The sequence below is a fragment of the Leucoraja erinacea genome, chromosome 8, assembly GCF_028641065.1.
Source record: "Leucoraja erinacea ecotype New England chromosome 8, Leri_hhj_1, whole genome shotgun sequence".
NCBI classification, from domain to species: domain Eukaryota; kingdom Metazoa; phylum Chordata; class Chondrichthyes; order Rajiformes; family Rajidae; genus Leucoraja; species Leucoraja erinaceus.
This window is the reverse complement of record NC_073384.1, coordinates 15,294,880-15,312,941: the sequence shown is the minus strand read 5'-3', so window position 1 is coordinate 15,312,941 and position 18,062 is coordinate 15,294,880. Positions and strand designations below refer to the sequence as shown.

At 43.9% G+C, this 18,062-nt stretch overlaps 1 protein-coding gene across 7 annotated transcripts in view; it reads left to right on the top strand.

Moving 5' to 3' along the window:
• sash1a (SAM and SH3 domain containing 1a) overlaps positions 1–18,062 on the top strand; it is a 146,314-nt gene that overhangs the window by 84,526 nt on the left and 43,726 nt on the right. For 5 of the 7 annotated variants that reach the window (XM_055639030.1, XM_055639033.1, XM_055639029.1 and 2 more), the window contains exons 6-10: positions 745–834; positions 9,383–9,513; positions 11,214–11,315; positions 14,203–14,335; positions 17,351–17,724. In XM_055639030.1, the coding sequence (XP_055495005.1) occupies positions 745–834; positions 9,383–9,513; positions 11,214–11,315; positions 14,203–14,335; positions 17,351–17,724 (830 nt within the window). The remainder of the gene's footprint in view (positions 1–744; positions 835–9,382; positions 9,514–11,213; positions 11,316–14,202; positions 14,336–17,350; positions 17,725–18,062) is intronic. The other 2 variants (XM_055639032.1, XM_055639031.1) reach the window with 2 other exon arrangements.

Genomic DNA, 18,062 nt, shown 5'->3' with positions numbered 1-18,062 from the left:
CTATGTTAAAGCTCTACACAGTACTACAGATGTAATCTTCTCAAAGGCCGATACAAGATTCCTATTTTTGGACCCCATCAAAGTTGAACTAATGCAAGCAAATAATTTTCCTTCCTGATTCCTCTACGTACTTACTAACTTAATGGTTCTCTCAGAAGGGCACCCAAATCCCTGTGAAACTTATTTTATGGCCTCAGACAATGTAAATGTTCTGCTTTGATTCTCTTCTCGCTAAAGTGCATGATTTTGCTTTTGACTTCTTACAATCCATCTGTCATCTTTCTCCTCATTCACTTAACCTGCTTCACTTATTCCTTTGTGTCCTTCCCGCAATTGACAATCCCACCAATTTGGTATCACCTGCACGAGGATAATGTGTCCTTCGTCCTTTCTATGAAGTAATTAATGTAAGCTAATTTGTAGACTAAATCAGAGGAGCATCAGGTACTTTGTTCCAAGACCTTGGGCAGGTAAATTGGGCAGCATATTGAAAACTGCACAAATAGCAGACAAAGCTCTCCTGGCTCCATGGTTAATATGGAACATCATTCCCCTAGGCATAGGGCTATGATGAATTATGCTGCAGCAATTCCCCAGGTGACTATTTGACTGTCTGAAGACTTATTTAAGACTTATTAAAAGCAACTGTGAGAATGTAGTTTTAGAGAACTGCGATCATTCCTCATTGAAACGAAGAGAAGGGTAAAGTTGATGCTGCTTAACTATTTTGCCTTCTCCTTGCAGGAAGTGCTGACTGGAAAAAGAAAAATAAATCCTTTTGGCAGGGTTTTCGGAAACTGCAGAAGGGGAGTGCAGTGCGGGAATTATGCAAAGGTAAAGTTATGATGGAAGGATTTTATTTTAACTGTGGTTTGAGGCAAGGCCATCAGATGATGGAGTGTTGGGAGAGATGACATCTCTCCAGCATTGTCCTGGAGTTTCCAGCTATTAAAGAATAACATCCATTGATGTGAGTAAATAATAAATTAGTACCACAAAAGGTCATGCAAATGTTACTTTTCTGATGACAGATTCTTTGTTCAGTGATCGATGAGAGATGGGGAAAACATGCTGTATGATTGAGTGATGTGATTGAAGCTGGGAGATCATTTGCCGACCATTGAAAATTATAAAAGCAGATTAATATTGTGTCCACAGTATTTCATTAAATGCATCCACAGTGGTAGCTATTTCCTCCTTGGGTTTCCTACAGAGTCTTCTTGCTGGGGTTGGGCTCAATCCCAATCCTGTAATTGGGTCTCCCATTTCCCACATACATTTATGTAACACCTTGGATGCAACCAACTGTCTTAAGCTGCTGTACAGGAGTGCCATTATTCGTTGGACTGACTTTTATAAGGATCTGAAAGAAGAAAAGAAAGGTGGACACATTAAGGAAGAGAATTACAGAGCTGGGCCTTGTGCATATACAGTGTAACCACCAGTTGCTGCATGGCTTGGATGGGGAAGTGCCATGATCTCAGAGTGGTGTAAGTCTGCTGAAAATTACAGAGGTTGGGATTTGCAAACGTACCACAGATTTCTCTGCCATTCCAATAAAAAAAAATTTCTTCAGAGATGCTGCCTGACCCGCCTAGTTACTCAAGCACTTTGTGTTTTCTTTGTAAACTATCGTCCGCAGTTTCTAGTGTCCAAACCTTTTTATCCCCCTGTTCTCAATGTCACAGGCAAACTAACTTAACACGATGCTCAAGGTGTTGAAATGCCTTTGGGAGTTCTGCTACTGAGTGGTGGGACTATTCCATTGCGTATGTATGAGTTTGTGAGTGTGAACCCTGAACTCCAGCCTGACAATTTTCCTGAGATTTCCAAATACTGACAAATAAAAACACAGTGTACTCTTGTATGCTTTTCACCAGGGCTGCAATGCGACTGTCTGCAGCTGACACAGTTGATACACAGCCAGGAACTCACTAATGTGGCCCAGAAAATTCACAAGGGTCAGGGTGTTGACTGATAAGCAGACGCTAGTGTTGTGATAATTGGTGACCGGGCAACAATGCCTAACTCCAGACTTCGTACTGGAATTGGGCGTTTCAATGCCAGTGTGTGGAGATGGGGGCTCTGCCAGAGCCCAACCTGTGAATGCAGAGCAGAACAACAGACAGCCAACCATGTCATCTCTGAATGCCTGCTCTAGCACCCTCCAAATGGAGCTCGGGGCCTGGCACACATTGATGCAGAGACCACAACCTGGCTGCTCAACACCCGGCTCGAGATCTAACTACTCCTTTGGTTTATTTATGTTTCATTCGCAAGAAGACGAAGATGACTAGGCAAGAATGTGCAGTCTTGACATACGATGGACTTTGCTGCTTTTTTTGTTTGTGTCTGTATGGTTGTTTTGAATACAGATTGAATAAATGTTTGTCAATTGATGAATAATCATAGAAATGAACTCTTTCAGCCCACCTTGGCTGTGCCACCTGTAAGGCCTATATATACGTTAATCATATTTTCCTGCATTAGGCCCCTATCGCTTGGTTCCTTTCCTATCCAAAGACATGTCCAAATTCCTTTTTAATGGTGCAATTGTATCTGCCTCTGCCACCTCCTAAGTTCCAGATATTCACCACCTGTGTGGAAACACTTAACCCAGTGTTTCCTTTAAATATCTCCCTTCTCTGTTTAAGCCTGTGCCCCGTAGTTCCAGACCCCGAATTCCAGACTCTGTGCACCCTAGTTCTGGATCGGGGGGGGGGATTGATTTTGACTTTTTATCCTACGTCCCTCATAACTTTATTAACCCTCATAAGGTCACAGCTTATCTTCCTAAATTCGTGAGAATAAACCAAGTCTATCCAATCTCTCCTTATAACCCTAGCCCACTATACTAAGCAACATCCTAGTGAGTCTCTTCTGCACGTTCTCTGTGTCTGACATATTATTCCTGTGGAGCTGTACACAGCATTAGTATGGACACTAGACAATAGGTGCAGGAGTAGGCCATTCAGCCCTTCGAGCCAGCACCGCCATTCAATGTGATCATTGCTGACCATCCACATTCAGTATCCCGTTCCTGCCATCTCCCCATATCCCCTGACTCGGCTATCATTAAGAGCCCTATCAAGCTCTCTTGAAAGTATTCAGAGAACCGGCCTCCACCGCCCTCAGAAGCAGAGAATTCCATAGACACAACTCTCTGTGTGAAAATGTGTTTCCTCATCTCCGTTCTAGATGCCTTGCCCCTTATTCTTAAACTGAGGCCTCCGGTTCTGGACTCCCCCAACATCAGGAACATGTTTCCTGTGCCTCTAGCGTGTCCAAACCCTTAATAATCTTATGTTTCAATAAGATCTCCTCTCATCCTAAATTTCAGAGTATACAAGCTCAGCCGCTCCATTCTCTCAGCATATGACAGTCCCGCCATCATAGGAATTAACCTTGTAAACCTACGCTGCATTCCCTCAATAGCAAAAATGTCCTTCCTCAAATTAGGGGACCAAAACTGCTCACAATACTCCAAGTGTGGTCTCACTAGGGCCCTGTACAACTGCAGAAGGACCTCTTTGCTCCTATACTCAACTTCTCTTGTTATGAAGGCCAACATGCCATTTGAATGAATGAATTAATCGCTTTATTGTCATTGCACATGGTACAACGTAATTTAAAAGTCAATCCCACGGTGCGATTCACAAGAGCAATTTTAAATATATAAGAAAAGGTAAAAATATATACATATTAAAAAAATTACAGATAAATTACAATAGCAGCTGAGGTAGAACCATTCAGTTGACTGTGAGTGTTATTTCTTATTTTGCATTGTTAAGTTCACGTATGACTATGGGGTAGAAGCTGTCTCTGAGTCTGTTTGTGCGAGTTTTGAAAGACCTGTACCGTCTGCCAGAGGGCAGCAGGTGGAACAGGTTGTGTCCAGGGTGGGAAGGGTCCTTCAGGATGTTGGCTGCCCTGCCAAGGCAGCGAAAGCTGAAGATGTCCTTCAGGGAGGGCAGTGGGCAGCCAGTGATTTTTTATGCGGTGTTGATGACCCTTTGAAGGGCTCTCCTGTCTGCTGCAGAGCAGCTGGCATACCATGTGGTTATACAGTACGCCAGCACACCCTCGATGGAGCAGCGGTAGAAGGACACCAGCAGCTTCTCCTCCAGGTTGTTTTTCCTATGGATCCTCAGAAAGTAGAGTCGCTTCTGGGCCTTCTTGACTGCTGTGGTGGTGTTTGTAGTCCAGGAGAGATCCTCCGTAATTTGTGTGCCCAGGAATCTGAAGTCTGAGACCCTTTCCACACAGTCCTCATTGATGAATAGGGGTTTGGGGGCTGCACTGTTCTTACGGAAGTCTATGATAATTTCCTTTGTTTTTGTGGTGTTTAGGATGAGGTTGTTGTCTGAACACCACGCTGCCAGTCTTTGGACTTCCTCCCTGTAGGCTGCCTCATCTCCTCCTGAGATACGTCCAACCACAGTCGTGTCGTCCGCAAACTTGACGATGGTGTTGGTGGAGTGTGCGGGGGCACAATCGTGGGTGTAGAGGGCGTAGAGGAGGGGGCTCCACACACAGCCCTGTGGGGAGCCGGTGCTGAGTGTGATGGGGGTGGATAGGTGATGGCCCAGTCTGACGGTCTGGGGGCGGTTAGACAGAAAGTCCTTGATCCAGAGGCAGATGGGTTGGGAGAGTCCTAAATCCATGAGTTTGGTGACCAGTCTGCTGGGGATGATGGTATTTGCTTTCTTCACTGCCTGCTGTATCTGCATGCTTACTTTCATTGACTGATGAACAAGGACCTCCAGATCCCATTGTACTTCCCCTTTCCCAACTTGACACTATTTAGGCAATAATCTGTCTTCCTGTTTTTGCTACCAAAGTGGATAACTTCACATTTATCCACATTAAACTGCATCTGCCCACTCATCCCACCTGTCCCAAGTCACCCGACATTCTCATAGCATCGGACGAAAGAGTGTTTTGTCCAACAGCATAGTGATTTCCCAACTGTTTGTACTCAATGCCTCAACCTGTCAAGGCAAGTATACCAAATGACTTTTTGCAACTTTCAAGGAGCTGTAGTCTTGCAATCCAATGTCTCTTTGTCCATCAACACGCCTTCCGTCATTTACTCTAAATCCGACCCATATATTTCCTAATTCCCAAAATGCATAATTTCACACTTAGGGACAGAGGGAGTGATACAGTTTGGAAACAGGCCCTTCGGCCCAACGTGCCCACACCGGCCAACATGTCCCAGCTACACTAGATCCACCTGCCCGCAATTGGTCCATATCCCTTCAAACCTGTCCAATCCATGTACTTGTCTAACTGTTTCTTAATTATTGGGATAGTCCCTGTCTAAACTACTGCTCTACAACACTACCCAGAGCCCTACCATTTACTGTGTCGGTCCTGACCAGGTTAGACTTCCCAAAACGCAACACCTCACAGTTCTCTGCATTACATTCCCTCAATCATTCCTCAGCCTTCCTGTGCAATCGATCCAGATCCTGCTGCATTTTTTCACAACCATCTTCACTATCTGCAAAACCACCCACTTTTGCATCATCAGCAAAGTTGCTAATCTTGACGTGTATGTTCTCATCCAAATAATTGATACAGATGACAAACGGTAACGGGCCTAGCACCGAACCCTGAAGCACACCACTAGTCACAGGCCTCCAGTCCAAGAAGCAACCTTCCACCATCACCCTCTACTTCCTTACATGAAGCCAATTTTCAATCCATTCAGCTATCTGCTTGGATCCCATGCGATCTAACCTTCCAGAGCTGCCCACCATGCGGAACCCTATCTAATGCTTTGCTGTCTGGATAAAATTTAATCTGCCTCTTCTCTGCCCAACTTTCCATCTGATCTATGTCTTGCTGTTTCCTTAGATACAGGATTTAAACTAGATTGGCAGGCCCTGCATGGAAGGCTAGTTTGTAAGGTTAGACTGCAAGGAATCTACAATGAGCTAGCTAATTGGATTCAAAATTGGCTCAGAGGAAGGAGTCAGGGTAGTTGTTTTTTTTGAGGATTGTTTTTTTTGATCGGAGGCCTGTGACCAGTGCAGTACCGCGGGTACTGAGCCCACCCTTGAATGATGTAGATGACAATGTAATTAACATCGTTAACAGGTTTGTAGGTGACAGCAAAATTGGTGGCAGAGTAGACAGTGAGGATCTAAGTTCACAACAAGATCTAGATCAGTGGGGAAGGTGGGCCAAGGAATTGCAAATTAAATTTAACTCTTGACATATGTGACATTATGAACTTGGGCATGTCAAACCAGAAACAGTCAACAGTAGAGAGTGTTGAAAAACAAAGAGATCCGGGATTACAAGTGCATAGTTCCCAAAAGTGGCGAGTCCGATGGACAGTGCAATGAAGAAGGCGTTTGCCACATTGGCCTTCATTGGGAAGGGTATTGAGTACAAAGTTGGGACATCATAATGCAGCTGTTGTTGGTGAGACCACACATGGTGTACTGTTCGCAGATCTGCTTGCCCAGTTTTAGGAAGGATATCATTAAATTGGAAGGGTTGTCGAAACAATTCACCAGGATATTACCTGGACCTGCAGGTTTGGATTATATGGAGAGGTTAGCTCATCTGGGTTATTTCTTTGGAGCGTCGAAGGCCGAGGTGTGCATGATCATGATCATGACGGCATGGATCATGTCTCACAGTCTAAGGTAATGGATTGTAAAACTAAGGACATAGGCTTAAGGTAATAGGGGAGAGCTTAAGAAGCACCTCAGAGCTTGATTGTCCACTTGGAGGGTCTGGGGTGAGCTGCTAGAGGAAGCTTTAGGAGCAGATACAATTGTGACTTTTAAGAGACATTTCAAATTATATAGATTGGAAGGGTTTAGCAAATTTTGGCAAATTGGACTAGCCCAGAATGCCAAGTTGGTCGGCATGGGCAAGTGCGCTATAGGGCCTATTTCCCTGTTATAATTTCCCATGTATAATTTTCTGACTCTTGGATAACCTTCTTTGCTATCTATGACTATGATTAAGGGAGATACGATTAAACTGCTGGAGTTTCTGAAAAAAAATTGATAGTCGATTGATAGTAATTGATAAAGAAAAATTATTGGGGGAGGGGGGAGTGTCCAGAACAAAAATGGGCCAGAATATTAAACCTGAACTTTCTACCAATGAAATCGCAGTCTTTTGACACAAAAGGATGTGATGGAGATCTGGAACTTCCACACCCACAGAAAGCAGGTTAATTAGAAATTTGAAAGCCAATGTTAATAACATGTGGACACAAAGTGCTGGAGTAACTCAGCAGCTCAAGCAGTATCTCCGCCTGACCCAATAAGTTACTCCAGCTCTTTTTGTATAAACCAGTATTTTTCAGTTCCTTCTGTCGTCTTCTTAGTAAAATTTTGCTTGGGTAAAGTTGGAAAAATGGAATTGAGGTGCAAATCAGCCAATATTGCTAGTGGTTGAATGTGTTTGAGGGCTGCACGCCCCATCCTGTTCCTAAGTACCGAAGAAAGGTGTTCACGATGCAACCTTCTGCCACTATTCTTAGGTACCACTTGGTATACGGTGCAGAAGGTAAATGTTTATGGCTTTTCTATGTCTGTATAAAAATGTAATGTATATGGAACTGAAATTGTAATTCTAATTTAGAGAACCACTCTTTGCATTTCAACATGGTAGTTTGGGAAGCTGAGTTCAGCTATTTAAAAAGATCTGATGTTTATAAGTAACGTGAACAACCTTGAAGTTGGAAGATTGTCAGTAAAAATCCTACTGGGTCATTAACTGTTGTCCTTATCTGTTGTGGCTCCAACATGATTGCAATCCAAAACTGATTAGGTTGATATTGATTTAACCAAGCCACTCATTCTGTTGCATCAAGTGTGCGCCAGAGAACATTGCAACCTGTCACTGCTTCTTGAGAGTATCCTGGATTGGTTACAGGCACGTGCCGTTAGGGTAGGCAAGGTAGGCACTGCCTATTCTGACTAATATTATAAAATGGTAATTATTAAATATAAATAGTAAAGGCACGGGAGAATGATGCCTACGTAAGAGATCGATCTCTTAGGTAGGCATAATTCTCCGTGCCTTTCATGCGCAGCACATGTAATACAGGAAAGTGTGTGTAGCCCACGTGCCATGGACGCTGCTTCAAGCCGTCAATTTCAAGCAGAGCTGAAGGCAGCTGAAATTCTGCCTTTGCAACGTGGACTGTGTACTGCACATGCGCAGCGCAAGCCGCTGTAAAGTGGGAAGCGGCTGTAAAAGGACAGCGCCGCTGGGGGGGGGGGGGGGAGTTCCTTTCACAGCGTGTGGGGAGTCTGGCCAGCGGTAAAGTTACGGGAGGGCAGGAGCGTTGAGAAGTCGGGGGTCGGGGATCATGCCAGAGTAACCAGCTCGAGAGAGGGTCAGCAGTCGATGGATAACAGGACAACGGGCGGTGGAGCTTACTCCATGTGTCAGTGCGAGTAACCTCAATTGGTCCCTTGTTCGCGCTGACACGGGAGTGTTCACTGCCCGCCGTCCTGTTATCCATCGCCCACTGACCCGCTCCGCTGTATGATCTTTGCTCTTGAGCTGGTCACCTCACTGTTCAGACGGAGAGCACTGCCAGAGGTAAGCAGGCCGGTAGAAGGCACTGAGCTCGCAGCTACCCGAGCTGTTTCCCTACACGGCCGCAATGCTGTGGCTCCACGCCCAGAACGTCGCGGCAGCGGTGATTGAGTGGGTTACTGTAATGATCCCCGACCCGACCCCCATCTTCTCAACGCTCCTGTCTTCCCCGCAACTTTACCCCTGGCCAGACTCACCACGCGCTGTGAAAGGAACTCTCCCCCCCCAATTGGTCCCTTGAACTAATATTGTCATTCAATAAGATCACAACTGATTCAACTTGTCCCGGTGTGCTCCCGTTTTTTCCACCATCTCTCCACCTGCTGTCACCCTCCACCCACCACCCATTCAGTAATTCAGAATGAAGGAGATTTGGAAGCCTTGGACAAATTGAATTGTTACCTTTTTTTAAAATTCTTTATTTTTACGGAGAGAACAATCTGCGCATGCGCGGTTTAAGAATTTTTTAAAAGCCAACTGCCTACCCTGAGTAATGACTCACGGCACATGCCTGATTGGACATCACATGCCACTCTTTCCATTGGCACCCACATTCCAGGAATGAATCTTCAAAGGATGTCAAAACGTTAACGTTCTCACACAAGCGCACACATGCTGCAGGACGATTTACTAATTTATTTGGTTGTACAACTCTTTTGATTTAGATCTTCAAATTTCAAAATGCAGGGAAATGGCTTGTATTTTGTAGGGGCTAAACTTCTCCCACAGAGGCTTTTTGAATAACACGGAGATTTGTTTTTCTCTCTTCCCGCACTTCACGTTTTTTTTGGGGGCCGCGAAGGAGATGATGTTGGATTCGTGGCCAGTGAGATTACCATGAGTGACGAAGACCGCATTGAGCTGATGATGATGGTCAAAGATAAGATGATAACAATAGAGGAGGCGCTTGCCAAGGTAGAGGTATCCGTGAAGGTTTGGAGTCATTCATGCATACATTTGTGGTTTATTTTATTGACATTCTCCTCCTGAGTCAGGTTTGGGTTCAAGCCGGCCATTCTTCAAATTCCCTCGGCCCCGATTGTTATCAAGTTTCATGTCAAAGAGTGATACAGTGTGGAAACAGGCCCTTCGACCCAACTTGCCCACACCGGCCAACATGTCCCAGCTACACTAGTTCCACCTGCCTGCTTTTGTTCCATATCCCCCTCAAACCTGTCCTTTCCATGCTCCTGTCCAACTGTATCTTAAATATTAGGATAGTCTCTGCCCCCAACTACCTCCTCTGACAGTTTGTTCCATACACCCACCATCCTTTGTGTGAAAAAGTTACCCTTCAGATTCCTATTAAAGGCCATTTTCTTTACATTTTGCTCTCAATCAATGTGATTAGGTATTAATACATTATTCATGTAAATGGGTATCAGCAGAATGATAGTAATATTGGGGGTGTCTGGGAAGGTGGGCATAGTTTGGTGTCCCCCTGCTAGAGATGCCCACAGTTTATCACTAACCATTGCTCCCTATTGTGACAGGGTGCCCAGACTTGCATGTAAAACCCACACATGTTTTTTGCCATTGTCATAGATGTTATTTACATTGGTGGCCGATTAGGAAAAGGGGAGATGTAACGAGACCTGGGTGTCATGGTACACCAGTCATTGAAAGTAGGCATGTAGGTGCAGCAGGCAGTGAAGAAAGCGAATGGTATGTTAGCATTCATAGCAAAAGGATTTGAGTATAAGAGCAGGGAGGTTCTACTGCAGTTGTACAGGGTCTTGGTGAGACCACACCTGGAGTGTTGCGTACAGTTTTGGTCTCCTAATCTGAGGAAAGACATTCTTGCCATAGAGGAAGTACAGAGAAGGTTCACCAGACTGATTCCTGGGATGGCAGGACTTTCATATGAAGAAAGACTGGATAGACTTGGCTTGTACATGCTAGAAAATTAAAAAATTCTAAAGGGGTTGGACAGGCTAGATGCAGGAAGATTATTCCCGATGTTGCGGAAGTCCAGAACAAGGGGTCACAGTTTAAGGATAAGAGGGAAGTCTTTTAGGACCGAGATGAGAAAATCATTTTTTACACAGAGAGTGGTGAATCTGTGGAATTCTCTGCCACAGAAGATTGTTGAGGCCAGTTCATTGGCTATATTTAAGAGGGAGTTGGATGTGGCCCTTGTGGCTAAAGGGATCAGGGGGTATGGAGAGAAGGCAGGTACAAGATACTGAGTTGGATGATCAGCCATGTTCATATTGCATGGGGGTGTAGGCTCGAAGAGCCAAATGGCCTACTCCTGCACCTATTTTCTATGTTTCTAAGAAATTGTCTATTTAATAACTTTCACAATCACAATCTCCGGAAGTACTCTGTTTACACCCAAAACCATATTTATCATTATTATAGGAACGTTGGGAGACCATTTGCATGTGTTATTGTCCCACAGACAGCACTCAAGATCTTGCATCTCGTCTGCAGGCGTGTAAACTTAAATTATGTGCCTAGGTCTTTGGAGTGGAACTTGAATTCACAACCTGATTCAGAGGCAGGAGTGGTGTCGGGTGGGCAATAACTACTCACTACTCACAGAGCCTGATATTTTGAAATGTTCTCAACCCCACCCCCATCCCTGTTTTATTCTCAATTTAAAAAAAATAATCTGAATTATTTTTCAGCTCAAAGAATATGAGTGTCACAGTAAGGTTTCTCCAAACGCAGATTCAGCCCACTTGGCACGTGGGACCCAGGAGCAGTTTGATGAATCCTCCGATGGTGGTGTGAGTAGTTGATTTAATGTTTCGAAACTATATGGTGGAGGCATAGAGGGAGTGGTGGGGTCAGGGACAATGGTGGTAATGCAGCAGTCTTGTGCTTATCTTCACACATACAATGCATTCAGAAAGTATTCGGACCCTTCACTTTTCCCATATTTTGTTACATTACAGCATTATTTTAAAATGGATTAAATTGATTTTTTTATCATCATTCCACACACAATACCCCAGAATGAAGAAGCAAAAACAGGTGTTTAGAAATTTTTGCAATTTGAAATAAAAAAGTAATAGCTGAAATATCACATTTACATAAATATTCAGACCCTTTGCTATGACCTCCGAGACAGGATTGTGTCGAGACACAGATCTGGGGAAGGGTACTTTGTAACCACCAGGACTCTTCATAGTGTAGGACTCTTCATAGAGCTGTAATCGCTGCCAAAGGTGCCTCAATAAAGCACTGAGTAAAGGGACTGAAAACATATGTAAATGTGATATTTCAGTTATTTCTTTTTAATCACTGCAAAAATTTCTAAGCATCTGTTTTTGTTTTTTTTTATAATGGGGTATTGTGTGTAGATTGATGATAAAAAAAGAAAATAATTTAATCCATTTTAGAATAAGGTTGTAACGTAACAAAATGTGGAAAAAGTGAAGGGGTCTGAATACTTTCTGAATCCACTACATGTCCAAGCATTGGACCTATACATGAAAGAGAGAAATATGCCATGATTTCCCGATAAGTGCCAGCAGGTTTGTGGTTGCTTCGCTTGCATGTACAAATGGCAGAATCCTAAAGTTGCAAACACTTGTTTTCCTGAGCTTTTTTGTTTAGTTGCTGAGAGAGTTTGTGGGGAATCCACTTGAACAAGCTGCAGCATTGCTGATATAACTGAAAGGGAACAGCTGCCAAAGATAAAGGAAGGTGTTAGTACTTATTTTAGATGCATTTAATTGAGTTTATTTGGATTTCTGAACTGCATTGGTTTACTAGTTCTTATCTTAAATTAAACATTTTCAAGAGTTAATGTTTTTTCGTAGTTTTGCAATATTTTCAAATGTTTCTGAATTTCAGAAATATTTAGTATTATTGACGGTTTTGGCAGCCAGCAAGCTGCAGACTTGATTATTTTCAGCTATTTTGTGGGTGGGACATGTTCTGGACTCTGCCCCCTCTGGTGGCGGAGAGCTCTACCATTGAGCTGAACGTCCCTGGTGAAGGCTGAGTGGCTTTCTTCAACATGCTACCAAAATGGTGCTGATGGAAAGTCTAAGGCTGAATGTGAAAATTTGAAAATGTATTTTAAAAGTGTAATGAGGAAATTTGTTTCCAAGGACAAATGTAGAGAGACGTAGGTTTAGAAATGAGATGAAGAGGGATTTATTTAGTCAGAGGGTGATGAATCTGTGGAATTCATTGCCACAGACAGCTGTGGAGGCCGTCAATGGGTATTTTTTAAGCGAAGATTGACAGATTTTTAATTATTATGGATGTCAAAGGTTATGGGGAGAAGGCAGGAGAATGGGGTTGAGAGTGAAAGATAGGTCAGCTATGATTGATTGGAGTAGTCTAATTCTGCTCCAATGACATGAACTTATGAAAGGTAAGAGGTTTGCATTTATATGACACCTTTCACATTCTCTTTCGGATGTCCCAATGTGTTTACAACCAATGAAATGTATAGAATTCTGATCATTGTGGGAAACATGGCAGCCAATTTGCCAACATCAACCTCTCTCAAACAAAATTATAAATAATGTAAAAAGATTAGTTATCGGCAGTGCTGATTGTGTATAGACGTAGGCCAAATAGCTCGGAATGGCTCTTGCTGTCCAGTTGGTATCATGGGATCTTGGGGAAGACTTTAAAGTTTCATTCTTTGATAATGCACTGTAGTGTTGGCCTAGATTTAGCTTAATGCAAGAACCCAGATATTCTGTTCTCCTCCCATCCCCCAGCCTTGCTCCTCCTCCTTTTCCCCTTGTAACTCCCCGAGTCTGAAGAAGGGTTTCGGCCCGAAACGTTGGCTCCATAGATGGGATGCACCCGCTGTTTCTCCAGCTTTTTTTTTGGACCAAGAATTCTGTTCTGTAACTGACCAGAAACTGACTACTGGTTGGGCAGGGGATGTATCTGGTGAACTGGACAAGAAAATCACTGGATGGCGTTATCTGTGATTGATATGTTGGATGTAATGAGGCCCCATGAGATGGGAGGTTCAATTTGATGACTGTTTGGGTGAAATTGCTTGTTTCTATGCCTTTGTACACCATGCACACTGTCGTCCAAAGACACATCTGTACTTTTCCATCAGCTTCAGGGTGCAACTATCTGTGGTCTTGATACCTGGGTCCATATTCTCCTCTCGCTATTTTTTTTTTACTCCCTTACTTACTCACGGACACCAGTGGCCAGCAATATTGAGACAACAAGCACACGCAGTGTGGACTACAAATCAGGGATGTGCGTAATTTTCCCATTGCTAACTGCACCAAAGGGTGGCACCGTGGCGCAATGATAGAGTTGCTGCCTTAAAGCGCCAGAGGCCCGTGTTCAATCCTGACTACGGAGTTTGTACGTTCTCTCCGCGACCTGTGTGGGTTTTCTCCGGGATCTCCGGTTTCTTCCAACACCCTAAAGACGTACAGGTTTGTAGGTTAATTGGCTTGGTATAAATGTTGATTTCCCTAGTTTGTGTAGGATAGTGCAAGTGTGCGGGGATCGCTGGTCAGTGTGAACCCGGTGGGCTGAAGGGCCAGTTTCCGCGCTGTACCTCTAAACTGAACTAATCTACAATGTCAGATTATCATGTAGATGCCACTCATTGAATCAGGTGTGATGCAACAGACTCATCACATTAAATGCAAATGATGCTTTTCACCTGTTTAGATATGGGAACAGTTGGATGATGAAGTCCAAGAGGTGAAGTTTAAAAGGCTCCACAAGTTGGTTTCTTCAAAACGCAGATCATCGAAAAAGAAACTCGTCAAAGTGGAAGAATTAAAGAATGCACCTATTGCAGGTAAGCTGGAATACATTGGGACAGCATTGATGCAGCGTAAACCCATCAGACAAGCTAGATGCATAAAATTGTGTGCCACAGTAGTGAGAAGAAGAGAATAAATAGTCCAGCTAATATCTAAACCACCTAATGAGATCGAGGGGAGCCTTGGGATTCCCCATTTTTTATGCCTTCACGAACCTCTGAACAATACTTATTTGCCTCCAGAAAAGAAACAGAAAATGATGAAATGCTTAAAAGGGTCATGAGGCATAGGTAGGAAAAGGGATGAAGTCCTGCAAAATGAATTTAGAGAGTTAGGGCAAAATTAGAAAGCAGCAGCTCCAAGGTAGCGATCTCCAGATTACTTCCAGTGCCACATGCTAGTGAGGGTAGGAATAGGAAGATTGGACAGGTGAGTGCGTGGCAGAAGAGGTGGGAGGGGGGGAGGCAGGGGCAGGGCAGTGATTCAGATTTTAAACCATTTGGGATCTCTTATGGAGCAGAGGTGACCTATATAAGAGGACGAGTTGCACCTGAACTGAAGGCCAACTTTGTTATTAGACAAGAACCTGCTAAAGTTGATTGATGTAGGTTATTTGCGGGCTGAGGGCCATGCATAAAGTAGGATGCTTTGACAAATGTGCAGGGTAAACGTGTTCCTGTTGGAGTGAAAGGAAAGCAGGTGGCCATAAGGAAGCTTGGATGAGGCTAGGGGAAACATTTAATAGGAACCTGAGGGGCAACTTTTTCACATACAAGGTGTTGGATATATGGAACAAGCTGCCTGAGGAGGTAGTTGAGGCAGGTTTTATAACAACATTTAAAGGCCATTTGGATAGATACATGGATAGGAGAGGTTTTGAGGAATATGGCCATACACAGGCAGGTGTGACTGGTGTAGAAGGGGCATCTTGGTCAGCATGGCCAAGATGGGTCGAAGGGCCTGTTTCCATACTGTATGACTATAACCAATGGATGCTCAGAGGGGATAGAACCTTTTCTGTTGCTGCTCCGGCACTCTGGAACACCTTGCCGTTGCACACCAGACAGGCCCCCTCACTGTCCATCTTCAAATCCACCCTAAAAACTCATTTTTATTCTCTGGCTTTCGACACTGGCTGAGACATTGCTCCTGTTTTTAGTGCTTTTAATGTCTTTTAATTTTTACTGTTTTGTAGTCCTTGTTTTACAGTTTTTAATGGTTTGTAATAACTTCTTGTCCATGAGTTCTCATGTACAGCACTTTGTGGCAACTGCAGTTGTTTAAAGTGCTTTATAAATAAAGTTATTATTATTATTATTATTATACTTAGAAACCACTTAAAGTGCTTATATTTGTCAACTCTCCTCCCACCTTTTTTTTTTTTTTGCTACTCCACACCTCTCATTGAAAATAAAATGGTATTTCTGCCAGATATGTCTCAACACTGGCCTTTTCTTACAGTTAACTCCCCTCTACTTTCAGCCTGAAGAAGGGTCCCGACCTGAAACGTCACGCATCATTTTCCACCAATGCTGCTGCCTGACCTGCTGAGTTATCCCAGCGTTTTGTGTCCAACTTCTCCAAGCTGGCAGTTTAGTCAGCGGGATATGATACTTCATCAATAACTTAGCTTCCTTTATTGGTAGTTTGAATGCAGCCACAATTGATGCATCGGTTTGGTATCTCGAGCTTAGGAGATTGTTCAACAGCTCCACTAGATCAATCATTGTTGTGCAGAGCTCTTCCACTCCATCAGTTTGCATTTGCAAGCTGTGCATTGTTGTCATCATCATGGGAAATGCATAAGTCAACCAGATGGATCTCGGCAGGAGGCTTTTTTTGGTATTTCCATGTGCTGATTAAGTCAGACATGTCTTCTGTAAAATGTCAGCACTGTCGTCTTCATTTAACTAAGCAGATGCATGGTTCTTGCTATTCATGTCAGAGAACCTTCTGGCTGGGTGAGTGAGGGTCCTTTACAGTGCTGCACAAAGCAAATTTCATTTTGTGAAAACATGCAGAAATACGGAACTGCAGATGCTGGCTTACCGAGGAAAGGTGCAAAATACTGGAGTAACTCAGCGGGTCAGGCAGTATCCCTGGAGAACATGAATCGGTTATGTTTTGGGTCGGAAGATGAATCCGGACCCAAAACGTCACCCATCTATGTTCTCCAGGGATGTAGCCTGGCCCACTTCGTTACTCTAGCATTTTGTGTCTTTCCTTTCATTTCTTGAATCTGACTGCCTCCTCCGACGGGGATTTTCAGGCCTCTGCACAATGCCTATTCCTCAAAGAACCACCTTATTTTAAAGGTACATAAAAAAGCTGGAGAAACTCAGCGGGTGCAGCAGCATCTATGGAGCCTTCTGGGTTTCGGCCCAAAACGTTGCCTTTTTCCTTCGCTCCACAGATGCTGCTGCACCTGCTGAGTTTCTCCAGCTTTTTTGTGTACCTTCGATTTTCCAACATCTGCAGTTCCTTCTTAAACACCTTATTTTAAAAGTAGCTGCTGCGACCTGGCAAGGGTTGCAAGTTTGCCGGATATTGCGGAGCAGGTTGGGGAAACCTCCACCAGGTGGCCTAATGCTGGAAGCAGAATGTAAATGTTTCACTCGTATGGAGGGGCGGAGCAAGAACTGGGAGGAGGCTGGGAATTAAGTGAGTCATGTTTGTTGCCTCAGAGACATTAAGTGGCCTTTGTGGGTATGAAACCCACTGTACAGCATTCCAGTTGGGGAAGAAAGCCAGTAGTGCAGGTTTCAACTCCGACAAGCTCAGACAGCTATCGGATTGCAATACAAAGCAAAGTCGTGTAACACGTCACAAAATTTGCCGAGGCTTTTTTCACTGAATAATTAACAGGGTTTTTTTGTGTAGTCTTGTGCTGCGAATATCTATCCTCCATTAACACAGTTACGTGGTGAGGCTGGTTTGTGAAATCTCCCTCAGTGTTTGTGTGCTACTGTGCAGGTTGTTAAAGTGGTTGGGTTGGTTTGGCAGGTGCTGAGTTTATATATTTTTTCTTTGTCTTCCTCTCGCCCATCCAGAAAGCACTTGTGATGGGACCTGCAGCAAACAGCTGGAGTCTCTGCAGGATGAAAGATCGCTGAGTTTTTTCAGGCCAAAGGGCAACAAGGCACAACTCTGCTTGAATGAGTCATTACAGAAAACTACTGTGGAAGATCCTGCAACCTCGACTACTCTTTGTGGCTCCCTGTCTCCCAGCAGCCTGGAAGGACAGACTGGGAAGAAGCTTCTCGAGCCACTCCACTTGTCATCTGAGATCGGTGCCATAATGCCTCCAAAGAAATCTGGGAAAAAGTATTCTGATCCTGAGTGCAGTGAAGGCAAGTCACACAAGGCTACTCGCTCGCCGACTGACAGTGAGCTGTTCAGAAGCCCGACGACTCAGAATCAAGGGGTAAGTGGAAGGTCTGGGATAACAAGGGGTATAATTATTGAATTGATAGCATTGGATCAGAGTATAGCAAAGTAGTCCTATTGGTGTATGCATCATAACTGCCAGCTCTTTAAAGAGCTGTCCAAATTTGTTGTATTTCTTTGATCACATAAACATTCACTTTTATTATTCCACACTCGCCAATTATACTGTTCCAACCCATTGATAATGTAATAACTGCCTGCATGTGGTGTTTGTTTTAATTCACATATGTACACGGACACAGCCACACACACACGTGCACACACACACACAAGCAGCTGCACGTGCACACACAGAAACACACACAGACAGTCACA